This window comes from Rhopilema esculentum, chromosome 11 (genome assembly GCF_057945365.1).
Source record: "Rhopilema esculentum isolate cy_ngs chromosome 11, ASM5794536v1, whole genome shotgun sequence".
NCBI lineage: Eukaryota > Metazoa > Cnidaria > Scyphozoa > Rhizostomeae > Rhizostomatidae > Rhopilema > Rhopilema esculentum.
Window position 1 is genome coordinate 13,442,069 of NC_142825.1, and position 27,165 is coordinate 13,469,233.

Genomic DNA, 27,165 nt, shown 5'->3' on the forward strand with positions numbered 1-27,165 from the left:
AGGTATTTTTCACGTTTGTTTTGTTGTTCTGCTAAGACTTCATGTATGAAACGACGGGAAAAGAAGACTTTTTAGCACATCGATAACAAAGGTGACTATTAAAGAAGACACAGTAGCGTACAAGGAGATGAAGCAAATGAGGAAGGCATTCTAGAGATTGTGGGTCATGTAGAGACAGGGAAAATGATAAAAACCCCCCGATTTCTACAGCTACGGTGCCTGTGCTAGCACAACAAATATTTAATTAGTGGAAAAACGAAAAAACATTTGCTAAACAGCACTAGACAACGCTAAAAATTTTTGACCATAAATAAACTTTGCTCAGCAACACTAAACACGACTAAACAACATTATCCAGGGTGGCAAAACGAATAAACTTTCCAATAAACAATTCATTAACTAAAGTTGAGTGAAATGTTTAGTGAAATGTCTAGTCGTTTTGCCAGGGCTTAATATCAGCTCAACATATCCAGGTCACCAGCAATTCGCTAGGGAATAGTCTTTTTTGCAATCTTTTATTATAAACACAATCGCTTCGATTTGAATTTCAATTATTTATACGCAATAATGCTCGCAATGGATACCGACAGGATAGTTTTGAATGTCTCGCATGATCAAACTGATTCATAACTAGCATGCAAAGATATCCCCACAGCCATACGATGAATGAGGCACTGCTATGATTCGTTGTGAAACGTTAAAAGACATCTCATTGGCTCTAGAGACAAAGAGTTCTGCATAAGGCAATTGTCTTGCGAAGTAAGCAGGTCCCTAGAAAATCTGCGACGTTGCGCAAGCTGGACGGAGGCTAGCACGTATTTGGTCCACAGCCGCGCTCCTGTAAGGACATGACCTTTTAAACTTTTGTATAAACAAAAAAAGATTTTCTGTTTTCCAATACTGTTCATAGCAAACCTGCAAATTTCTCGACAAGTTGTACTGTATTCCTTGCATTGCAAAATCGAGCCGGACATTTAATTCTGCTACAGAAACGGATGAAACGGTAATCTGAAGCTAATATATCAAAAACAGCATCTTGGCCAAAAAATGAGATGTTCTATGTACTTCAATTAGTGTCGTGCGGTTTCTTCGACATTTCGGTTCGAGAGGTTGGCCAGTGTTTTGAGAGGAAGACGATTCTCTTCAAGCATTGATTAGAGAACCTAAATTTTTGTTCATATTAAAGACTTGGAAGGTCTACTACAATTAGCAAAATTTTTGACTTTACGGTTTCATGGGATTTCTCTTCCTGCCAAAATTCGAGGGAAAATTAAACAGCTTATTTTTATCAACGCTCCCCAAAATTTCCATGAATTAAATCCCTCGGAAGTACACAAGTGGAAGGTATTGAAAACTTAACGGGGAGTGATTGCAATATTTTTTTACCAAAACGGAACATACAATGACTCAACATCATTGTTGAATTGAACATCGACGAGGTAAATTTGTAGACAGAGACTCAAAACACGAATAATACTGTTACTTATCATAAACTAATAAATGTGATTTGTTTTTGTTACTTTCAGAATTTAGCCCCCGATGCTTTTTTGAAGAGAAGACTCATCAAATATACTTTATCGTACAAGCAATACAGTTTTATAATGGCCTATTTCAGAAGCTCTTTGTTTACGTTTCTGGCTGTCATTATTCTCTAGGTTTTCTCTAGGTCTAGTCGCTATTTAGATCGATCATTAGGTTGACCATTTTTAAAAATTGGGGCTACTCTGGCAATTTTCCAGCTATCAGGAAAACAACCAGTAGCAATTGAAAGATTGAAAATATCGCAAAGAGATTCAGAGATAACAGAGATTCAGAGATGGAAATGCCATCAGTACCACAACCTTTTGAGGTTTTGAATTTGTCAAAAACTTTACCTAACTGGAGGGTGACAATAACTTGAAACTTAAGTTTGGTTTTTTATGCATTTTCATCATAATCATTCTCAAGAACAGGGTTTTTGCTGTGGGTATTTTGTCACTAAGTGTCTCTCCGATGGTACAGAAGAAGTTATTCATAGATTCTGCTATGTCAGCACTGGTAGAGATGTGCTTCCCGTCGATGTCTATGGACAAAATGTTGGTGGTTTTGGATTTCTTGTTTAAAACGCTATTGATGGTCTTCCACGTGTTTTTTAGGTCTCCTTCACAGGAAGCGATTTTGTGGGAGAAATACTCGCGCTTTAATTGCCCATTTAATTCATTATCTTGGTTACGAATATGTCTATAAGACTGCATTAACAGTTCTGAGTTTGAGCGAATAGCTTGTTTTTTAACTTATCCCTTGCCTTACACATAAGTTTGAAATCACTCGTCAACCACGGACAGAATTTGTCAGAAACACGCCTGTTTCGTGTCGGGGCATGTTTTTCCAGAATATGCGAGAAAATGTTTGTCCATTTGCTCACTGCAACATTGACAGCATCTGTATTCCGCACGATGCCTCTCCAGTCTACCGCTAAAAGATGGTTTACAAACTGAGTCTGATCAAAGTTCTTCATTTGGATTGTAGAAATATTTTTATGTTGATTTCGGACGCACCAGGAAATTCTCTAACACAAAAAACCAAGTAATGATCGTTGAGGGAGGATTTTTGTATTCCAAAGGTTACTATATTACATTTGCTTGTCGTAACTATATGATCTATTAGAGTAGCGGTGGCCAGTGTCTCACGAGAAGGGCCTTCAATTAATTGATGAAAGCCAAATAGATTATATATTTCCAGCAGACGTAGAGAAAGAGCTGGAAGGTCGTTTGACACTTCCTCTTTGAAATATGTGGGCAGAAAATCGCAATTTGCATCGCCTAGAAGAATCGTTTCCTTGCCCTCCCTATCAATAATTTGTAGACATTGCTCTAACTGATCAAAGGTCGCTTAAACTAGAAGGTCTGTACCCAGTAAGAACAAAGAAAGGAGCAGCTCGAACTTGTTTAATCTCGACGCATAAGAGCTCAAAAAATGATTAAGGAACGTCCTCTCGTACAGTAGATTTGTCTAACAGAGTGTCTTTGAGATAAACTGCAACACCAACCCCTTTACAATCACGATCACACTATTTGATAGTATATCCTTCGATATTCACTAAACAATCACCTATAGAATTATCAAGCTTGGTCTCATTTCTTGCAAGAACGTGAATCCCCAATTGGTTTACAAGCATTCGTATTTCATCTATCTGCAGGAAAAGGCTATTCACATTTAAAGATTCAATCATGCATCAAATTTAAAGTGGTCTAATATCTTTATTGTCTTTTCTGTCAATGCGTTCATAGTCGCAGCAGGATGTCAGCATTCTAGAGGTTTCGAGTCGCTTTCTTCTGTCCATTCTCTTCTTCTTTGATGAAACTGTCATCAAACACCATTATCCACTATCAAACTCAAGGGACACAGTCTTGAAATCAGCCGTTTTATCTCCTTTGCTCACACTTCACTTTAACTACTTGAACATGTCCATCGCTTCCTGGAAAGACTTTTACTACACGCCCCAATGGCCAATTTTCTCTTAGGGTATATGGTGATGTTATCAACATAACATAATTCACCGTAAATCGCCTCGTTCTTTGTCCCATTTACGGCGCGGAGATAAAGATGACAACCTCTCTTTCATCTAACGCTTCCAAAAGTGACGTACTAGCTTTTGCAATCTTCTCCATCGTCTTGAAGGATGGTAATATTCGGTGTCGACCGACTCTGGGGCAAATTTTCCACCAGCTTGTCCAAATAATAAATGGCTAGGAGTTAAAGGTACGTCATTCTTGATATCAGCACTTTGAAACGTCAATGGTCTTGAATTCAATAGATTTTTCGCACCTGTGAAGGCTCTATGATGCTCCTCGTCTGTTATGTCTGCTTTTCCGAGGATAGCAGTTACTGCACTTTTTGCTGCTTTGATCGTAGTTTCGAAGACCCCTCCCAGGTGTGATGCTAAAGGAGCATTGAAGTACCATGTGATCCCTTTGATAACAACCGAAATTTCAATTTTATCTCTATCCAAGTGGCTAATTAGATCTTGCAACTCCTTGTTGCCACCAACAAAATTTGTACCATTATCCGACAATACTTCGCTTGGTAATCCCCGTCTGTTTACCATTCTGTAGAATGCGTTAAGAAATGAATTGGTGTTCAGCCCATATTTTAGTTCCAAATTTACTGCCCTTGATAGTAAGCATGCAAATAAACACAAGTGCCTCTTGACTTGTTTCTCGTCCTTGTTTGGTGATGTACGGTCCTGCAAAGTCCAATTCTTGCAAATGCATGTAGTGGTCCTTTGAGACGAAACGGTGGTAATGGAGCCATTAGTTGATTTGCGGATGTTGCCTTTTTACTTTGCAGTGGTTGCATTTTTTTTTAGAATTCGCGAATCTTTTCTCTCCCTCGTATCAGTCAATATCATTCTTATAGCTTTGCCAGCATTTGATTCGTCCTTATGGCACGATTTTCATCTTCATGGCACTGCCTGGTTATCAATCTTGTTATTACGTGTTCTCTCGGTAAAATTATATGCGGTATTTCATATCATATGGACCATATGATATGGTAAATACTCTGCATTTTGTAACCGTCCACAGGATCGCATTAATTCATCTTTATCTAATTGTGGGTTCAGTGCTATGATCTTGCTTGATGGTGGTAATATCGTTCCTTTCACCAGTCTTTCATATTCCTCTTCAAAGCTTTCTTTTGGGATTTGATGATGAGCTCGTAGTCACTTTCTTGCGATTCGTCAACTCTCAAATTTCCTTGACTCCGTAGATGTTTTGGTCGCAATTTTTCAAGAATGGATTCACCCATGCATTTACTTTTATCAATCTAATCCATTTTGAGTATCTTTTTGGATCTAATATTTCGTCAGACTTCTTTGTTACAAATAAGGCTGTTGTATCAACAGATGTCTTCTTCATTTCCGATATTGCTTCGTCTGTTACTTGAAATTGATTATCTGGCCAAGATTCTTCAGGATTGTACAGGTAACTAAGGCCATTCCACCAACTTTCATTCTGCACCAAAGCTGTCACGGATAGTCCCCTACTCAGTAAGTCAGCAGGATTTTTCTTCGTTGGAATGTATCTCCATTGACTGTTTTCAGTTCTTGATTGAATCAATCCAACCCGATTTGCAATAAACGGCTTCAACTTTCGACTTTGGTTTCTTATCCACCACAAAACATTCATAATGTCACTTCAGATTCTTACGTCTTGCAACGCCATTTTCAAAGCGCCAGCTATCCTTTCTGCTAGTTTTAATCCGAAAAGAGCTCCTAGCAGTTCCAGTCTTGGGATGCTTATCGATTTTAAAGGAGCAACTCTTGCCTTGGACATGATAAGGCGAGAAGAATATTCCCCTGACTCGAAAACAGACTGTAGAAAGGCAACTGCACCATATGCTTCACTAGATGCATCCGTAAAGACATCAATGAACTGATTTGTTACTAATGACGTCGTCTTAAGCATTTTGGAATTTGAAGCAATGGCAATTTCTCCAACTCATGAAACCATGCTTTTATTTTCATTACCACATTACCAGGAAGCTCATCATCCCAATTCAGTCCATATAAACCATAATTCTTGTATGATGACTTTGATACGGATGACATATGGCGAAATGAATCCCAATGGATCAAACAGCGTTGCCTTTTCCTTTAACAAAAAACGTTTTGTATATGCCGTACCTTCAGCATGTTTGACAGAATTTTATGTGAACACATCTCACTGAGCATTCCACACAATACCAAATGTTTTCACTGACGTTAATTTTCCAACATCCACATCGATATATTCTGCACGATCTTTCTCTGGGATGACCTTCAATGCTGCTGTTGAATTCGATAGCCACTTTCTTGCATACATACCAGTTGAAAGTTTTCACAGTTCCATGTATAATTTGATACGTGCCTCGTCATCAGTCACTGAAACCATTTTATCATCCAAGTAAAGTTGAATCTAACACTGAGCTTGCAGCCATGGTAAATTCTTCTGTACCCCTTCTTGCATGTTCTTGTGACAAAAATTGAGCTCTATGGTGGGGAAAAGTTAACTTATTTTCTCCATTCCCTGCCCAGAACTTCAAGCTGCTTGTACTTTAATCTATTAAGCTATATTAAAGGTTAGGATTTTGTATAGGTTAGGTGAAGCAACTTGTGCCGATGCACCAACGGCCCAACACTGCTTCTTGCGATGAGGGTGTGTAGCCTCAAGACCTGATTTGATGAGGGATGTGACAACGTCTTCTGAGGGAGCTTTTTATTTTTATTGATGGAATGAATTTGCTGATTTATTTCTCAGAGAAAGAAATTAATATATTATTATATTAATATATAAATATATTAATTGATATATTAATATATTAATATATTAATAGATTTCTTGTACATTTATTTGTATATGTATTATTCAAATTTTATGCACAGGGTAGATGTGTTTTCATTTGCGATAAAACTGTCACTGGGAATGTGAAGAAATCAAGTAGTTGAAAGATAAAAAGAATTAGACATAGTGAATGTTGTTTTGTATTTAAATCTTGCGATAAAAAGTAGACATGAGGGAGATTATAGATTATTAAATGTCTTTGAATGTTGTGCAAAAAAGTAGTAAAAAGCAACTGACAGAGCAATTATTGGTCCGTCACTCTGGCAAGCATAATCTCCTAAAAACTTCCGAAGACGTGTCAAGATATTAGCCTGAAATTTATATCCTCATGCAAGGCCTAACAGGACAAACCAAAAAAATGTCAATATCGAACGAGTGCTATCACCATTACAAACATACGTTACGATTATATTACGAAGCTTTCAACTTTGAACTGCGATTTCGGGTACGGAAAGAGAAAGAAATTAATTTAATTTACTCAGTATATATTTCTTTTGATTACACTGCTTCCTGCATAAATAAATTTTGGAAACATGTCTTTAGTTAGATAAAAATGTAATTTGAGATATATATAATGCAGTCAAATGCACAAATGTATCTACGAACAATGAAATAGCCAAGGATATTTTAAAGTAGCTATGTCATGCAATTTACTTCCAAAAAACGATCCTTTTCCAAGAAAGATCTTCTTTTCTCCAAAGTATTCCTTTAGCTGTTGCCGCAAAAACTGGTTCCCCACCGACTTTGAATATATATGGATCAGAAGCTGATTGGGGTAATAGAGAAAGGGACAAACAGTTCAAAGAGGCTCTCATCTGAGGTTGATCTTTGGCTGATGTCCATTTAGTGTCCTCTATCTGGCTGTAAAGAGCAAACGGATAAGGAGATTTGACATATGACTTCCCTACTCGTTCTAACCCATAAAGAACTCTTTTCTCGACATCCATTCCTGTTACCGCTGAAATGTAAGGAATGGTTTTCCAAAACGTGTTGTTCTTTTCTCGTGAAAAACAAACTGCGGAGTTTCTGGTCATGTATGTTTTCCTTTGGTAGCAGAAAAAGAATTGCTGATTCACATCGTCATAAACCATACTGAATTCAGGAGACGGCAACCTCACTGACTTCACCCTGATATCTCTAATGTGGTTAATTTTGCATTTGAATGGCACATTCCTCTCTAAAGTCGAGTTCACTGTTCCATTGAATTTTGCCAAGTTGTTTTTATAGGCAAAATCAATTATGATATTTTCTTTGCAGTTTTCACCTCTTGATATAATCTTTGGGTACTTTGCCTCAAGTATTATCGAGATTTCCTGCCTGTTTAGCAGCCACATTGTAACAGTCTGAATCATAATAAACCCAGGCGTGGTTGTGTTTCTGGACGGGGGTAGACTGAAGCGACTTGTGTTGACGAATGCCAGTGATTTCAACTGAAGAAACTTGCTGTTGAAATAAATCATGAGACTAACAACATAAGCATTTGAGTTGCTTTTTCCCAGCAAATGGGACACGGACAGATTAAGGTTGAAGAAGCTATCATCAGTCAGCGACTGGAAGTTTTGTTTTGTGATATTTAATTGAAGAATGCTTTTGTCGGGATGCAATCTTTTGATTTGAAGTGGTGATGAGAACACAAGGATTCCATCATGACTTTCAGTGCTGATGACTGCCTGTCTTTCTCCTGAGGCTAGTTCTGCATCTAAGACCTGCAAAAAAATTTGTTTAATAAGAATTCTGTATTCCAATGAATATAATTGTTACGTTTGATCTATTTATCTATCAAAAAGATTCATAACGATCCTTAAATTTTTAAATATTGCTGCTGGAAATGTGGATTGGCCTTTTGGACAGGATTGGTTAATGTCATACCCAAAACCCTTTGTAGTGTGCAGTATAAAAGGCTAGGGTTTCCCTAACTCAACCCCTGTAAGAATTTGGCAAATATTTTCAAAAGTAAAAAATGAAATATAAATAATATTATTTTTACACGATTTGCTAACCTTACATTCTTCTTTATTTCATATTTTATATTATTCTATATTTTAGATTTCTGAAAGTAACCCAATTTGTCTACGAATACCTCTGAAATTTGATTTTTCAAAATGCAATTTGTTTTTTTCTAATTATTTTTGTTCAAATTGTTTTCATATCTGTTTTGATTTTATAAAGTTTTAAAACTATACCGGATCACTTAAATATCACTTTTCTTTGTGAGTTTTTCATTATATGCTCTTCCACTTTTTGTCTCCATCCTCTTAATTTTAAAACAATTATCATTATGCTAACATTCATTTAAATTATAATTTTATCGTATGTTCATCAGACCAAACCTCTTCCTGCAGCAAAATCTACTTCTAGATTGATTTACTACGAATAATTTTTTGGCTCATCAAATATCACTTAGTTAGAAAAATTGTTTATTGTGAAAATGATATAGGATTAGTTAGATATTTACCTTCCCAGAAATGTCAAGATCAAAAGCGTAATAATTTTCTTCAACGATATTAAATCGAAGAAATGCAACACTGTCAATTTTTTTGATCTTGTCTGTTACAAAATTATCGACACCTCTTTCTTTTTTGACTGTTCCATTATCAAACGTTGTCGATGCATTCATTTTGTCAAAGTGAAACAGGTCAAGTTTATTTGCAAGGCTTTTGTTACTGGATGCCGTTGATATTCCGATTGTTAAATTGTTCTTTATTGTTCCGAATGCAAGGACAGATCCTTTGAAATTATCATTTGTAGAAAAACTTGACGATGGTGACCAGTCAACACTCAAGAAACCTCTCGATATAGCACATCCATAAAGTTCTATTCTCAGACAAGTTACGTTAATATTGCTTAACCTAGCGGTGGGAACTACTCTTATCAATCTTGTTTTGAGACTATGAAACCAGTTAACACTTGTTTCAAGCATATTGCGTTCTCTTAATGCTGTAAACTCTAAAACTGAGTCTTGCTCGCTCTTGTAAAATTGCCATATTATTCCATTTTTACTGTATTCAATTTTGAACTTTGTTACAGCATGTCCATTGCCAGAGCCGTGACTCTGAATCGCAACACCACTTAAAATCATCATAGTCCCGAGATCAACTTGCAAGTATTCGGATATCGGAGTATTGTAGTATGAACACCAACCGGGACCATAGTAATGCAACCTTGCTGAATGCGGTCCGTGACGGTTATCATTATTCCAGGTACTCTTTGCATAAAACCTAGAATCCGGTATTTTCCTGGTTCTCACTCCAAGTTCATTTGAGCAATCATCAATTCCATCCCGTTCATGAAAGGTTTTGGTGCTAACTTCAATAATTGAAGCACCCGATCCTCCAATTTTGTTGACAGTTTTCTCCCAATTCTTCCTCGCCTGGCCTGTATAGCCAACATATGCCAAAGACATATAATTACTTGGAACTGGTGAAGTTGCAAACGTTGCAGAAACACCAACCTTTTGCAACGCAAAGGCTAGATTGCTATCTATGTTTACCCCCTCCTTTGCTGTCATCATAAGTAATTTCCCTGAAGGAAGATTGTCCAGGAAATTGGCTAAAAGGTTTCTCGAGGCCGCATCTCCATACACATCGTACGCTTTTCTGTACTCGAACAAACCGCTTCGGTAATCAAAGAGAACCACATTGATACCACGTGTGTTCAAGCTGTATTGGCGGCCATTAACTATGACGTGACCTTTACTATTCCCGCAAGATGAGGGAGTCAAGCATGATTCAGAAATGACCTTTACTTTCTGTATGTCTAGAAAAAGCAGACAAGAACAACATTAATTGATTTTTCTTGTGATAGCGGCAACAAATTTCTAATTTTTTTATTTTCTAATTCACTCGAAATTTTCTAGCTTGATCATGTCAAAAATGCAAAGTTATTATAATGAGCATATTTATGTTACCGTATTTGCAAAGGAACTGTTATATTTACTCTCTCTCCATAACTTACAAGTAACAAGTCTGTTTTTATGATCTTTGTGTCAGTTTTGTTAAGGAAGGGACCAGGGTGATAAAAAACATTGGTTCCAATTCTTTGATTGGCAGAGCGACAACAGTTCTCCATACCCCATTAGCCAATCAGAATTCAAGAATATGACTGCCAACATGCCTCGCAGCTAGATTTAGGCTTATTTTGCACAATTTTACCACTATCCAATAAAAGTTAATAGTGTAAAATGCGTTTTTCCAATCTTAAATAAATGTTAGTTTTCATTAATTTAAGAGTGGAGAAATGGATTTTTGAAAATGAACCTAAATTCGCCATTATGACGGAACCTATGCTCAAACTGGCCACCGTGACGCACCCTTTTATATGAGTCACTGCAAGCTGACATACCACACATTACAGCAAAGATATAGCCCAAAACGTCTAAAAATGGCATATTTTCAACTTTGGGACAACGGCTGTTTTTCATAATATTATCAAAGAGTAAATTTTCTAAATGGCTTTGAAAAAAGCAAACATTTTACAACATACTTAAAGCTTTTTCGTCTGACACTCCTCAGAGCATAAAACGTCAGAATAGGTTCCGAAAAAACACGATGGAAAAATATATACCCAGTTGTGGATCGAAATAGGCCAATCAGAAAAACGCAAGCACAAGACCGGTATAGTTGACCAATCAGTGCCGCGAGCCTAAAGAAAAATTACCAATGGAGTCCAAGAGAGAAAACGAACTCCTTTTGTCTACACAATGGCGGCTTTTTCGTTTTTATGTAGATTGACTCTAAAACTGCTAGATGGAAGGACGACCGGGCTCTGCCAATTATCCGAAACATGTCGTCATTATAGAGTTTTGCACAATCTGGGTTGTCTAAAAGATGTTGACCGATGGCAGAATCACTTGTTTTAACAGTGTTTCTAGACCTACAAGATCGAGGAGGCTGTTCTCTTTGAGGGGCAGTTTTGTTTCGTATGTTGGAAGGCACATGCTGTTTTATCCTATCCCCCAATCTTTGGGTTGTGCGCCCTACGTAGCCAGAATCACACTGGCACGTAAATTCATAAATGACGGAACTTTTTTGTTTGGTAGGGACGCAATCCTTTTGAATGGATGGAAGGGCTCTCCTAGTGCTGTAAACAATCCGAGGATTGACAGCAAAGAAACAATTGGTTATGGCTTGCCTAATCTGACTCTCGAATCGCAAGGAAGTGTTACCAATCCATGGTAGTTTCAAATAAATCAAGTAAATTTTCTCAAAAAAGTTTTGTGTTATCTTTCAGCACATTGGGCCTAAATCTAACTGCGAGGCACGTTTGTTGTCATATTCTTGAATTCTGATGGTATAAAAGGGGTATGGAGAACTTTTATCGTTCAGCCAATCAAAGATTTGCAATCTATGCTTGTCATAAAGCAGAGCTCTGCCAAAGAAAACGATTTGAAGAATTTAGGAGATAAGGTTAAGTTTGATGATTGTGTTCGAATCATCAAAGAATCATTTCGAAATCAACTGATAATGTCCACTCGAACACAGATGATGTCACATGAGCATTTTAAAGAAAAATCGTATAGATTTTGTCAGTAGTACAATATCTAACAAGCTTGCAGAAAGGAAGTAAATAAATTCAAAAGTAAAGAGCACAAAAGCGATAAATGGGAAACGAAGAATAGAAAACGAAGAACTAAAAAAATGGAAAGAGAAAATAATCAATAGAAAATAGATTTTGGCAGTTGAAGTATATAAATGAAACCATTCTAGGTATTAAAAAACATTGTATTAGATCAAATTTAGGCCGTTAAGTTTTTGTGTCGCGAGTGTATTCCTATATATCAGTTAACAGTAGACACAAGCGAAAAAACTAGAGACCGCTACTGATATCCTTCCAACGCAGAAACGCAAAAAGTCCAAGTGATAAACTAGCAACGAAACGTGGCAAACAAAGATCTAAATAGTTCATGTAATAAGAGCAAAAAAAACATGGCTAGGGAATCCAATGAAAATAAACTCTGAAAAGCCAACAAGGAAAGCCCTTAGAGAATATATAGGAAAGTGTAAAAGCAACAAAGAAAGCAAAAATAACCAAGATGCAGACAATAAATAAGACAAGACCTCCAAAAAATTGACATCAAGATAGACCTCTCCCAAGGAAAACAAACATTAACCAAAATATTGGAGTTGATGCAAAACAGAAATGAATGGTGCAGGACTGTAAAGTGCGTTGTGAAGTACTTTATCATATAACAATTTAGGAGTAGCATACGAGATTGGAAAATCGGTAGGAGGGATGACTTGCTAGACAAAGTTAATAAAATTGGCAAAAATACTTGAATAGGGTTAACAATAGGGAGTATTGGTGTCTCGTACATGTCTCAAGGACTCATGGGATACTATCTCTGAATCTGTGAAAGCAACGTTTATGGTAAATTTCATAAAAGTTCGAGCGATCAGAAACACGACGCAGATAAAAAGCGGTTGTAAGGTTGCAGTTGTTGATGAAGCAAATGGCCTTGGATTTTGATTTAATATGGATTTGAATGTGGGTTTGGAATGGTTGCCCTTTCTGCTTGCGTTCGGCATTTGAACTGATCAATTCGTTTTAAAAACCGTTACATTGTCTATAACTCACAAAGTTTATGAACAGAGACAGGCAGGAGAATACACGTAACAGGTAATTCAATAAGAGTACCTTTATCATCGTGGAAGTAAAATCTCAAACGGTCTTCATCAGTACAACTATTGTTATGTAGTTGAAGCAAAAAGCCATAAGGATGAATACAGCTATTGCTTCCCTGCTGCAATAGTGAATTCTGGTTCAGTTTGTAAATTGTTTCTGGAGACTCACAGTCGTCTGTCAGTCGCATATATGAGCTTGAGAAAATAACACATTTGCCGGTTTCAACATGCCTCAAATGATAATTATTTACATACTCAAAGCGATCGCATGCAAATGGATTCATCAGTTTGATCAAGTTCTCTGCAGAGTTATAAACCCAACATAGTCCACCAAAGTGCCGGATGATATAGCAGGCATTCCTTCTGAAGTAGAATTTGTTGGTGTTTCCATCGCAGCCTGGTTTCAGGACAATTGCAGTATTAATTGCAGGATCAGCATCTCCAGTTTCTGGATGCAAACATTTGTTGGAGACAAGATGCCGAATCACTCGATTGCTTTCATCATATTGGAACAAACTGCTTGTGCCACTGCACTGGCTTGACAAAGACAAAAAGCTTCCATCGCTTGTGGCATTAACAGTGATGCATTTCTTTGTTGGTATATGGATGAGTCTTGCTCCTCCCTGCCATTCTAACTTTTCTCGGCAAAGTCGACCGTAAACCAGCACCTGACGTACCTCATCGTACTCTACGCACTTCCCATGAAAATGACGAATGTAATATGTCTTTGATATCTCAAACTGTCTGCTTTCGACAATTTGACACCCTATCACGGAAGATAGCATCAGCGAGAAGAACAAGCGAAAAGTTAAGTATGTCTCCATCGTGTACCTAGTAGCGTAGCAAATGCATTGATATGCATCCCTTAAGCTACCACTACAAAGAAATACATTTTCTATTTGTAACAAGCAAATTTTAACATGAATACTGTTGCAGGTTCAAATTACTCGTTATCTTTCGGCATCATTTTAATACCCTGTTATTATTTACTGTTTGTCAATGCTGATTTCAGTTCTGGGATTTTTATTAAGCATGATTCATTATCAATTTAATGTTTAATCACTGGTGGATTCGTTGCTTAGGAAATATATAAAAATATTATAGCCAACTACGAAATAATAAAGCGTTGAATACAAGCCGCCGTTATATTTGATGATCTAAACTGGGAAAAAGTTCATGCTGGTACCAACAGCTTGTATTATTGTAACTTTAATTTCTTGCCTAAATTAGAGCAGTGCTTGTTTGCTACAACTACCTTGTATGAAGAAAAAATCCTTTGAAGATTAATTCCTTGAAGATCTGCAAAGTCAAGAGGATAGCCTCTACATACTTTATTGAATTTCAAAAATAGCCAATGGAAAGGTTCTATTTAACATTTATCATGACAAACTTTTTTTACACAGGCTTTCATGCAAAATAAATATTCTTCATAAACGCATCTCTTTTTGACAACACCTCAGGAGGGACCATTATTAAAACAAGGTTGTATGACCTTTCCGATGCAGTCCCCGGCATTTCTAACCTGGATTGTTTCTAGGCTACGTTTTTAGTTTCTACCGGTAAAATTGATATATCTTTGATTATAACACCTATCTTTTATCAATTTTGAGTTTTCATTGATTTTGATGGCAAAATCATGCAGACATATAATGGAACATTGTTTGTCTTTCATCTTTACTATGTTCAATTATCTTGTCTTGAATAGACTGTTTTTCTCTTTGTCGACAAACGTTTTACTTTTTTACGTTGTGATGTTCTTGATCATGCTGATTCTTTTTGTAAGGTGATTGTGTGGGGTTATACCACACTCCATTATTTTGCTTCCTTGAAAAAAGCTTCATGCTCAATGAATGAAAATGGGCATGGTAAATTTATATTAAAATAACACGATTGCTAATCTATATCATGGTAAAAGATTAAGAAAACTCTCCTGATGGCTGTTGTTCTCCTCTTATACCTATCCTGTCCTGGAATCTGTATCACAGCAGTATCAATGTCTGCACATGTCCCGTGCATTATCGACAGCATGGGTCATCAAGCACCAGTTGTATATAGATTGTGGCATATGTAAAAAGGCATAGAGATATTCAATGTTTTTATGTATTTTTGTTCAGTTGGGGCTGGGCAAGTAAAGCACTGTTAATTGTCTTAATAGCAGAACTAATAAAGTTACTTTAATGGAAACAATTGTCTGTCAACTGTAACTTTTGTAAAGTTATTAAAATCAAATTGGGCTACATGCATGCTGCATACTGTTCAAGCAGAGAAATCATGATGCAATTAGGTAACCCAATAGCCCAATAGGAAGAATAAAGTTAAAAAAGGGGAATATTTTTTGTCCACAATACGAAGAAAGTACATAAGACTATCGTGTTTATACACCATTGCAGTGCTACAATTATTGTCTTCGCAATCAAGACTGCAATTCGTTTACTTTCTGTCTACAAAAGGAGAGCTACTCAAATAAGAATTACTGTAAACTTTTTATTCAAGATACTTACTATAAAATTGTACGTATATCTTTTCTGTATAAAGACTGTGTTTCTGGAGAAATGGACAGGAATTTTGCAACATATGTGGTATGTAAGAAGGTAGACTAAACACATTCCTGTTGAATCTTACGTTTTTAGCGTAATTCTTACGTAGTTTCGATGATTTTCAAGTCTTTCAGCGTAAGTTAAAAATCTTACAATTTATCTTTATCTTCGATGTGTTCTTAAAACATGAACTACAAGGCATTATGTTTGATTTAAATATATGAAACATGTTGAAAGCGATATATTGAAATTCACGAGAATGTGCTTGCTAGACAGCGAGCTGATTCGGTATATTCTGACAAAGTATAAAAATTTGAAACTGAAAGACACTCACTCGTCATCGCTATTTTTTTTTAGTGAAGTGGACTTAGTTTTGTTCTTTCAATGAACGGTGAAAACTCTAAACTTTACTGTTTCTGATTATGCAATTTTCATAATAATTCATAATTCCTTTTGTCATTTACATTACATCAAATTTTCATTTATTTTGCCACAAAACAAGTCTATGAATGACAAGAAATACGGCAGGGATTAGTTTAAGGGTTTTATGGACGACGAAAATTCAGTAAGTTCGCTGTCAGAGTGCATACGTAGGCCTCCACCACTCACATAAAACATTTTAGTAAGAAGGAAGTCATAAATAGACAGAGCGACTATTGATTAATGATTTGATCAAATCGGCAAATTATGATAATAATAGTCAAACTAAATTATTAGTAGTTAAACTAGTTCCCCTACGAAGCCCGCTACATGGGCTTGCCAGTGGCCCTACGGTAGAGTATGCAGATTAACCTCGGAAAAGACAAGAGGTGTATTAACGTCGATTTGAAAAAAATTGGCTCCGCACTGGTCACGTGATGAAAAATTACTCGCACTCCTGTGACTATCGCTAGAAAGGGGGTCGCCTGAGATAGAAAAGGGGTAGAAGCTTTCTTAAAAATTACACCTTACAAAATTCCCCTTTCCGATATGGTGTCTCTTTCTGCTCAAACTTTTTCAGACTAAACAAAGTAAAGTAACACAACGAAAAATTGGTATAAAGGTTTATTTTAATTGTGTGAATAATTTCAGTGTTTTTTACCCTTTATATATTTACACAACTTGGAGGAGTAAACTGCAAAAATAATATTCTCAGTGACAGGACTCTGATTTTTGTGTTTTCAGTTCCAGACTTTACTTTGAATCACTGCCTGCGTGGCTGTTGCAAGCAATCGAGCAAGGTAACCAGCAGTCAGGGTTGGGAAACAGCAGTCTGTCTTCCATAGATAAAATAAAATGCTTATTTTTGTTGTGTTTATACTTTGCAGTTGCATGCATAGAGAATGTAGAACTATGCCTCACAATATGATTAGTCTCACAATATGACTAGTCTCACAATATGACTATTTGTTAAATCAGACAAAGCACGTCATTCAAACCGACAAACAAGTAGTTAGCCTGCATGCAGACTTTACAAAGAGAAACGAATGTAAAGCCCTGGTAAAACAACTAAATACTTTGCTAAACATTTTAGTCAACTTTTGTTTAGTGAAATTCAGCGAAGTTTAGCGAGGATAGCAAAACTTGACTAAACTTTTCACTCAACTTCACTCGACCTTTTTAACTTTGAGCTGTGCAGGACACTGTGGGGTTGTAGGGGATATTGCATAGGTATTTTTTCACGCTTGTTTTGTTGTTCTGCTAAGACTTCATGTATGAAACGACGGGAAAAGAAGTCTTTTAGCACATCGATAACAAAGGTGACTATTAAAGAAGACACAGTAGCGTACAAGGAGATGAAACAAATGAGGAATGCATTCTAGAGATTGTGGGTCATGTAGAGACAGGGAAAATGATAAAAACCCCCCGATTTCTACAGCTACGGTGCCTGTGCTAGCACAACAAATATTTAATTAGTGTAAAGACGAAAAAACATTTGCTAAACAGCACTAAACAACGCTAAAAATTTTTGACCATAAATAAACTTTGCTCAACAACACTCAACACGACTAAACAACATTATACAGGGTGGCAAAACGAATAAACTTTCCAATAAACAATTCATTAACTAAAGTTGAGAGAAATGTTCAGTGAAATGTTTAGTCGTTTTGCCAGGGCTTAATATCAGCTCAACATATCCAGGTCGCCAGCAATTCGCTAGGGAATAGTCTTTTTTGCAATCTTTTATTTTAGACACAATTGCTTCGATTTGAATTTCATTTATTTATACGCAATAATGCTCGCAATGGATACCGACAGGATAGTGGTGAATGTCTCGCATGATCAAACTGATTCATAACTAGCATGCAAAGATATCCCCAAAGCCATACGATGAATGAGGCACTGCTATGATTCGTTGTGAAACGTTAAAAGACATCTCATTGGCTCTAGAGACAAAGAGTTCTGCATAAGGCAATTGTCTTGCGAGGTAAGCAGGTCCCTAGAAAATCTGCGACGTTGCGCAAGCTGGACGGAGGCTAGCACGTATTTGGTCCACAGCCGCGCTCCTGTAAGGACATGACCTTTTAAACTTTTGTATAAACAATAAAAGATTTTCTGTTTTCCAATACTGTTCATAGCAAACCTGCAAATTTCTCGACAAGTTGTACTGTATTCCTTGCATTGCAAAATCGAGCCGGATATTTAATTCTGCTACAGAAACGTATGAAACGGTAATCTGAAGCTAATATATCAAAAACAGCATCTTGGCCAAAAAATGAGATGTTCTATGTACTTCAATTAGTGTCGTGCGGTTTCTTCGACATTTCGGTTGGAGAGGTCGGCCAGTGTTTTGAGAGGAAGACGATTCTCTTAAAGCATTGATTAGAGAACCTAAATTTTTGTTCATATTAAAGACTTGGAAGGTCTACTACAATTAGCAAAATTTTTGGCTTTACGGTTTCATGGGATTTCTCCTCCTGCCAAAATTCAAGGGAAAATTAAACAGCTTATTTTTATCAACGCTCCTCAAAATTTCCATGAATTAAATCCCTCGGATGTACACAAGTGGAAGTTATTGAAAACTTAACGGGGAGTGATTGCAATATTTTTTTACCAAAACGGAACATACAATGACTCAACATCATTGCTGAATTGAACATCGACGAGGTAAATTTGTAGACAGAGACTCAAAACACGAATAATACTGTTACTTATCATAAACTAATAAATGTGATTTGTTTTTGTTACTTTCAGAACTTAGCCCCCCGATGCTTTAAGAGAGACTCATCAAATATACTTTATCGTACAAGCAATACAGTTTTATAATGGCCTATTTCAGAAGCTCTTTGTTTACGTTTGTGGCTGTCATTATTCTCTAGGTTTTCTCTAGGTCTAGTCGCTATTTAGATCGATCATTAGGTTGACCATTTTTAAAAATTGGGGCTACTCTGGCAATTTTCCAGCTATCAGGAAAACAACCAGTAGCAATTGAAAGATTGAAAATATCGCAAAGAGATTCAGAGATAACAGAGATTCAGAGATAGAAATGCCATCAGTACCACAACTTTTTGAGGTTTTGAATTTGTCAAAAACTTTACCTAACTGGAGGGTGACAATAATGTGGAACCTAAGTTTGGTTTTTTATGGATTTTCATCATAATCATTCTCAAGAACAGGGTTTTTGCTGGTAATTTGTCAGAAACACGCCTGTTTCGTGTCGGGGCATGTTTTTCCAGAATAAGCGAGAAAATGTTTGTCCATTTGCTCACTGCAACATCGACATCATCTGTATTCCGCACGATGCCTCTCCAGTCTACCGCTAAAAGATGGTTCACAAACTGAGACTGATCAAATTTTCTTCATTTGGATTGTAGAAATATTTTTATGTTGTTTTTGGACGCACCAGGAAATTCTCTAACACAAAAAACCAAGTAATGATCGCTGAGGGAGGATTTTTGTATTCCAAAGGTTACTATATTACATTTGCTTGTCGTAGCTATATGATCTATTAGAGTAGCGGTGGCCAGTGTCTTACGAGAAGGTCCTTCAATTAATTGATGAAAGCCAAATAGATTATATATTTCCAGCAGACGTAGAGAATGAGCTGGAAGGTCATTTTAGACTTCCTCTTTGGAATATGTCGGCAGAAAATTGCAATCGGAATATGTCACCTAGAAGAATCGTTTCCTTGTCCTCCCTATCAAGAAATTGTAGACATTCTTCTATCTGATCAAAGGTCTCACCACTTACAATAGAAGATCTTTGCCAAGCCAGAACAAAGAAAGGAGCAGCTCGAACTTGTTTGATCTCGACGCATAAGAGCTCAAAAAAAGATTTAGGAACATCCTCTCGTACAGTAGATTTGGCTAAAAGAGTGTCTTTGAGATAAACTGCAACACCAACCCCCTTACGATCACGATCACGATTACACCTTTTGATAGTATGTCCTTCGATATTCACTAAACAATCACCTATAGAATTATCAAGCTTGGTCTCGTTTATTGCAAGAACGTGAATCCCCAATTGGTTTACAAGCATTCGTATTTCATCTATCTGCAGGAAAAGGCTATTCACATTTAAAGATTCAATAATGCATCAAATGTAAAGTGGTCTAATATCTTTATTGTTTTTTCTGTCAATGCGTTCATAGTCGCAGCAGGATGTCAGCATTCTAGAGGTTTCGAGTCGCTTTCTTCTGTCCATTCTCTTCTTCTTTGATGAAACTGTCATCAAACACCATTATCCACTATCAAACTCAAGGGACACAGTCTTGAAATCGGCCGTTTTATCTCCTTTGCTCATACTTCACTTGAACTAATTGAACATGTCTATCGCTTCCTGGGAAGACTTTTACTACACGCCCCAATGGCCAATTTTCTCTTGGGGTATATGGTGATGTTATCAACATAACATAATTCACCGTAAATCGCCTCGTTCTTTGTCCCATTTACGGCGCGGAGATAAAGATGACAACCTCTCTTTCATCTAACGCTTCCAAAAGTGACGTACTAGCTTTTGCAATCTTCTTCATCGTCTTGAAGGATGGTAATATTCGGTGTTGACCGACTTCTGGGGCAATTTTGCCACCAGCTTGTCCAAATAAGAAATGGCTAGGAGTTAAAGGTACGTCATTCTTGATATCAGCACTTTGAAACGTCAATGGTCTTGAATTCAATAGATTTTCCGCACCTGTGAAGGCTCTATGATGCTCCTCGTCTGTTATGTCTGCTTTTCCGAGGATAGCAGTTACTGCACTTTTTGCTGCTTTGATCGTAGTCTCGAAGACCCCTACCAGGTGTGGTGCTAAAGGAGCATTGAAGTACCATGTGACCCCTTTGATAACAACTGAAGTATCAATTTTATCTCTATCCAAGTGGCTAATTAGATCTTGCAACTCCTTGTTGCCACCAACAAAATTTGTACCATTATCCGACAATACTTCGCTTGGTAATCCCCGTCTGTTTACCATTCTGTAGAATGCGTTAAGAAATGAATTGGTATTCAGCCCATATTTTAGTTCCAAATTTTCTGCCCTTGATAGAAAGCATGCAAATAAACACAAGTGCCTCTTGACTTGTTTCTCGTCCTTGTTTGGTGATGTACGATCCAGCAAAGTCCAATTCTTGCAAATGCATGTAGTGGTCCTTTGAGACGAAACGGTGGTAATGGAGCCATTAGTTGATTTGCGGATGTTGCCTTTTTTACTTTGCAGTGGTTGCATTTTTTTTAGAATTCGCGAATCTTTTCTCTCCCTCGTATCAGTCAATATCGTTCTTATAGCTTTGCCAGCATTTGATTCGTCCTTATGGCACGATTTCCATCTTCATGGCACTGCCTGGTTATCAATCTTGTTATTACGTGTTCTCTCGGTAAAATTATATGCGGTATTTCATATCATATGGTAAATACTCTGCATTTTGTAACCGTCCACAGGATCGCATTAATCCATCTTCATCTAATTGTGGGTTCAGTGCTATGACCTTGCTTGATGGTGGTAATATCGTTCCTTTCACCAGTCTTTCATATTCCTCTTCAAAGCTTCCTTTTGGGATTTGATGACGAGCTCGTAGTCACTTTCTTGCGATTCGTCAACTCTCAAATTTCCTTGACTCCGTAGATGTTTATGGTCGCAATTCTTCAAGAATCGATTCACCCATGCATTTACTTTTATCAATCTATTCCATTTTGAGTATCGTTTTGGATCTAATATTTCGTCAGACTTCTCTGTTACAAATAAGGCTGTTGTATCAACAGCTGTCTTCTTCATTTCCGATGTTGCTTCGTCTGTTACTTGAAATCGATTATCTGGCCAAGATTCTTCAGGATTGTACAGGTAACTAGGGCCATTCCACCAACTTTCATTCTGCACCAAAGCTGTCACGGATAGTCCCCTACTCAGTAAGTCAGCAGGATTTTTCTTCGTTGGAATGTATCTCCATTGACTGTTTTCAGTTCTTGATTGAAGCAATCCAACCCGATTTGCAATAAACGGCTTCAACTTTCGACTTTGGTTTCTTATCCACCACAACACATTCATAATGTCACTTCAGATTCTTACGTCTTGCAACGCCATTTTCAAAGCGCCAGCTATCCTTTCTGCTAGTTTTAATCTGAAAACAGCTCCTAGCAACAAGAGCACATTTTGTTCTAGACCAATCAGCGAGTTTGTTTACAAAATGTCATTAGCCAATCACCTGCCTCCATTTCGAGCTTGATTTTTCAATATTTCAAACCAAAACACAGTTGCTGTGGAGAAAAACCTACCCCTATACTTTTGCCCGGGAAAAAAATGTACGTTTTTCTACGAAGAAGATTTTTTAAACTTACTTTCTAGAGTAATTTTTTGGTACGAATCTAGGAGCCCTAAGCAGGAACACAAACGGTTGGTAAAATATCTGCAGTAAAACATTACCTATTTTCTACCTCGGCCCTACCGCCAAAAATGCCCACCCCCTAATTTATTTCTTATGAAGTTTTTGTTTATTAAACAAGGAATTTTTTTTAAGATTTAAGTTACCTGATATTTTGCACAAATAAATCACCCAGCCATCACCTGGGAATATTGTATTTTCCAAACAAAACTAGGCTTTATGATTGCCTTTTCCTTCCTCTACACTACCGCACGGGATGCCTAGGCCTATTCTGAACCTCCATCGATTTTGACCCACGACAGGAATGCCCTTTCTCGTAAAAGGAATATTCTTTAGATTTAAGCTATCAAGCACTTTTTATAATATGGCTCTTTGCCCTAAGCTGGAAAAACTTCAAATTTTGGAAAAAGCACATTGAGCTTTTTCCTACTGTACACTAGGTGAGCCAAAATTGTTGTGTACACAACAAACCGGCAGTTCTGCCGCAAAATGTTTTTAACTAACCTACTTAAAAAGGCTGTGATCAGTTGCATAAGAGTTCAGGGCCGTAAATCTGTCATGTGAATTGGGGGGGGGGGGGGGTCAGCAGAGCGAATGAATATAAAGTATGCAGTGGGTCATGGCACCACAAGGGATTTATGGTATGTGTTATGGAAACAGTTGAGGGGCAAATTACTTTAAAAACAAAAGTCAATATTTTTGGATTTCTCAAGGCTTTCTGCTCTATAGAAGGTATTTACAGATATTCCTTAGTACATTGACTTGTGTGTATGATTGGATGGATAACATTTTTCAGAGACGGCCCCAAGAAATTGAACCTTGGGAGCTAAGAATCAAGTTTACTCTCGTAGGAGGACCCACCATGGTTGGGTCCGACGCGGAAGAAAATTTTTGAAATTTTACCTTCTAGAAAGGCTAAAAAAGCATCCCCCAGACTAAATTTAATAAAATACTAGAATCGCTCAGGATAGAAAGTTTGGCGTTTCTCTAAAGAACACAGATTATTGTTTATTGGGTGAAATTTTGGAGGGGAAGAGTCATGCTTAAACCTTAGAGACAGACTTTGGGGAAATATGGGACACTGTTGTATTGATTGGTAGAAATTTACTTTCTGAACAGAAATGTGCGTCGAAAACGGTAAGTTTTTATATTGTAAAAATTATAAAAACCACTCTGCTTACAAAAATAACCTTAGTGGCGGAGGTTTGCTGCAATAACACAAAAAACATTGTTTGGTTCTAACCCGGCTACCAGGGATTTCTTTCTTCCAAGAAAAATGATGGTAATTTCTCCATAAAAATCGTTTTGCTCCAGATTTTTGGGGGGGTCCAGTCCCCCCCCGTCCCCCCGGGATTTACGGCCCTAAAAGAGTTTATGACTGTTTAGATGGGGAATAATGAGCGATCTATATAGGTAGAGTAACAAATATATGAAAGTTTTCTATTTACAAACATTATCAACAATTGCGAAAGCACAGAAATTGGGCTACAGGTGTGCACTGTGCCTAGAAGTACCTCTGTATTTGCAATAAAATAAGCTTTTCTTTGCACAACCTCGTAAGATTTCCAGAAAGTGAACTCGCATATACTTAGTATTATGCTTGGGTGTCTAAGACTGCTCATTTTCCTCTGTGTTATTCAAGAAATGCTCTTTTTCCCCATTGTTATTAAAGAATAGGTTAAACGTCTTGGTCCAATTTTTTTGTACTGCAACGATGTTCCAACAGAATTCAATTGATGTAGAATTTGTCCAAAGCCTCGAAGTCCATCTTTTTCAATTCATTGCGATATTGTTCAATCCAGTGTACGGAAAACTAATGCTGCAATTTTGTCAAAGCCACATTTTATCTCCCTGAGAGCATACACTCGCCTCGCCTCACCCTTACGGAAGTATCCAGATAGTTCCATGATCGATTGGCCTTTCGAACAGAAACAAATTCAGGCTGGCGATAATGACTCTATAGTTTAGTCATCATAATATTGTGAGAAACTCTTCTAAAATGAACCAAGTTGTCAAAATGTTGCAAAACTTCTGCTCTTTTCATCTGTTATCATTTTTTGTTAAAATGAGAAACCTTTGCGCTACAAGCTTGACGCAAATCAACTGATGTCAAATAAGCGAAGAACAGCAAAGTCAGGTGACTTGGACTCAGTTAAAATGGGTCAATAAAACATGGTAATTTTTTACAAACTGGTTCTTGAGACACAAATATTTTGAATAAAGAGAAATACAACCACAGCGATACAACGTGTTTACTCTCAGTCGAGGAAACTATTTGCATGGAGATGCCACCGATCGATTATTAAACATGCATGACATATGGTAACATTTTAGCAGCTCTGAAACGTTCTTGCAAAGCAGAAATATCATTTACGTAGAACATGGTTATAATACCACAGAATTTGTTTACAGAGGCCAAGTCTTGCTGAAGTCGATCGGTACGACGATAAGTTTTAATTCCTTTTTATTTGTCTTGCAACATTTACCAACAGGTTTTAAAACTTCAATTTTCTGTGAATATTTGTAGCAATTCTGCATATCGCAGACCTGTTTTGATGCAAATCGTGTTGTGGGAGTTCTTGCTCTTTCTGACCGCCACAAATTTTTATACATCTTGCTTTTTAAACTTGTTTGCATATGTCGAAAGAAGTAATTTTTGTGCATCCAGTGATGTAAGGAATTTGATGATCGCTTTTCCAGCATTGTGATAAACGATTATTTTTAGCCGCTGTTGTAAGTCAACTTTCGTTTCCTTCGCTACCAGCTTGACAAAAACCCTCGCAACATTTACTTACACTTCGATAAAATAATGTATTTGACGAATAGATAGTTCAAAGGCCAAAGAAACAAAAAACGTTTTGTATATGCCGTACCTTCAGCATGCTTGACAGAATTTTATGTGAACACATCTCACTGAGCATTCCACACAATACCAAATGTTTTCACTGACGTTAATTTTCCAACATCCAAATCGATATTTTCTGCACGATCTTTCTCTGGGATGACCTTCAATGCTGCTGTTGAATTCGATAGCCACTTTCTTGCATACATACCAGTTAAAAGTTTTGACAGTTCCATGTATAATTTGATACGTGCCTCGTCATCAGTCACTGAAACCATTTTATCATCCAAGTAAAGTTGAATCTAACACTGAGCTTGCAGCCATTGTAAATTCTTCTGTACCCCTTCTTGCATGTTCTTATGACAAAAATTGAGCTCCAAAGGGCGATGAGTTTATTCCAAATACCATTCTATTGAATTCCCCAGCAAACTACCCAAAAGTCCCCAGCAAACGATAAAGTGAAACATCTATACTGAAGTTCAAGAGTTGCTGCAAGGATATCGACTTTGATTTTTAACTTTTTCTCTAGATTTAATTATTGTAAAAACTTTATTAAACTATATTGTTGTAACATTTATATCGTAGGTACATTAGTTTCACAGGTCCTTGATTGATAGCAGCAAACTCATTGTTTCTTAACAAGTTTACCTGTATAAATATGGTCTTATTATTATTATTATTATTATTAATTGTAATACGTCAGGCTCAGCGGTTGGATCCATGTTCCACCACAAAATTCTTTGATACTGCCGGTCATCTGGATGCATTCCAATTTGTAAATACATTTCGGCTATGTCGCAAACCAAGGTAACTGGATACTTCCGGATTCGCAAGAGTACTTTTTTAGTGAAGCGAGAATCGAGCATTGATGTGTGCGATTCGTTCACTAATAATTCCATCCATCCATTCCATCCAACGTGTCATTTCCAACCTAACAAGTCTTCTTTTACGTGCAGAGAACACGGAGCCAGAGAGAGAGACAGTGTGTTGCGTGATTGTAACTGAACTCTGAGACCCCGTCTACACTCTGCCGGATAAATTTTATCCGCATCAAAATTAGTTCAGATAGGGCTCCCGTTTACACTAGACCCATGCTATCCGCACGAATTTGAGAGCGGCTATCCGAACAAAATTAGTTTACTTAGGAAAGTGGATTATAAAGAGTATAAAAGCTGATAAATGCTGATCAAATGAAATTTTATCAGAGTTAATTTCACGTGGGATGTTGTAGAATTTGATTTCGCTAGGGGTTCTTATTTTAGCTTATTTGTATTATTCTCATTTTGGTGTCAATTGTAATGCTTCAGTTTGGTATTATGTCCTTATGTGCTTCTTTGATGCCATTGGGAATAATAAAGAAGAAGGACTTCTGTAGTTTGGGCTTCTGCACGAAAGTGCGAATCCCTTGATTCAGATAGGATTATTTAATTGCTTTGGGTCAAGATTATCCTAGGTGCCAGAGCCTCAGAGAGTCAACGGATGACGAACGGGGACTCTGTGAGGTTCTGGCACCCAGGGTATGTCGGGATTGTCGTGCTTACTTCATATGCTGTTTACACGCTGTTCTCTTCTCCCGTCCCTCCCTGATTGATATCAAGCGAAGTGTGTTTCTTCAAATCCTTATTTGCTCTATTGTATTAGGCTAGGGCCTGTTTATATCACGGGAGTCATTTCAAAGTTCTTGTTATTTTTCGTCTAGGAAAGACTAGGCTTTTAATTCAGTAATGTTTTCTTTTCCCCTCTCAAATCTTAGGTATCTAAGATAGGACTGGTGCATCGGCTCTATGGGGTGGGGAAAAGTGAACTTATTTTCTCCATTCCCTGCCCAGAACTTTAAGCTGCTTGCACTTGAATCTATTAAGCTATATTAAAGGTTAGGATTTTGTATAGGTTAGGTGGAGCAACTTGTGCCGATGCACCAACGGCCCAACACTGCTTCCTGCGATGAGGGAGTGTAGCCTCAAGACCTGCTTGGTGAGGGATGTGGAAACGTCTTCTCAGGGAGCTTTTTTT

General features: G+C 37.2%; 3 protein-coding genes across 3 annotated transcripts; all 3 read right to left on the reverse strand.

Annotated features, from left to right (window-relative positions):
* Positions 1-1,584: 1,584 nt before the first annotated feature.
* Positions 1,585-10,661, reverse strand: LOC148959027 (uncharacterized). Its single transcript, XM_089111410.1, has 2 exons — positions 8,818-10,661; positions 1,585-8,068 (listed from the first exon to the last, which is right to left on the reverse strand). Exons 1-2 carry the CDS (start codon positions 9,871-9,873, stop codon positions 7,013-7,015), a joined length of 2,112 nt encoding a protein of 703 aa, XP_088967536.1. The 5' UTR covers positions 9,874-10,661; the 3' UTR covers positions 1,585-7,012.
* Positions 3,605-4,087, reverse strand: LOC148959028 (uncharacterized). Its single transcript, XM_089111428.1, has one exon. The coding sequence runs from the start codon at positions 4,085-4,087 to the stop codon at positions 3,605-3,607; it is 483 nt and encodes a 160-aa protein (XP_088967554.1).
* Positions 10,662-20,386: 9,725 nt separating the features above from the next.
* Positions 20,387-21,160, reverse strand: LOC148959029 (uncharacterized). The gene has a single exon (XM_089111429.1). It carries the CDS (start codon positions 21,158-21,160, stop codon positions 20,387-20,389), a length of 774 nt encoding a protein of 257 aa, XP_088967555.1.
* Between the last annotated feature and the right edge of the window lie 6,005 nt (positions 21,161-27,165).

Coding starts and splice junctions, on each gene's coding strand:
- LOC148959028 (XM_089111428.1), bottom strand. CDS start 4,087: ATGGTAAACAGACGGGGATTACCAAGCGAAGTATTGTCGGATAATGGT.
- LOC148959027 (XM_089111410.1), bottom strand. CDS start 9,873: ATGATGACAGCAAAGGAGGGGGTAAACATAGATAGCAATCTAGCCTTT. Junction 8,069..8,817: donor ATCTTGACATTTCTGGGAAG/GTAAATATCTAA, acceptor ATTTTTTTGCAG/GTCTTAGATGCAGAACTAGC.
- LOC148959029 (XM_089111429.1), bottom strand. CDS start 21,160: ATGCAACCACTGCAAAGTAAAAAAGGCAACATCCGCAAATCAACTAAT.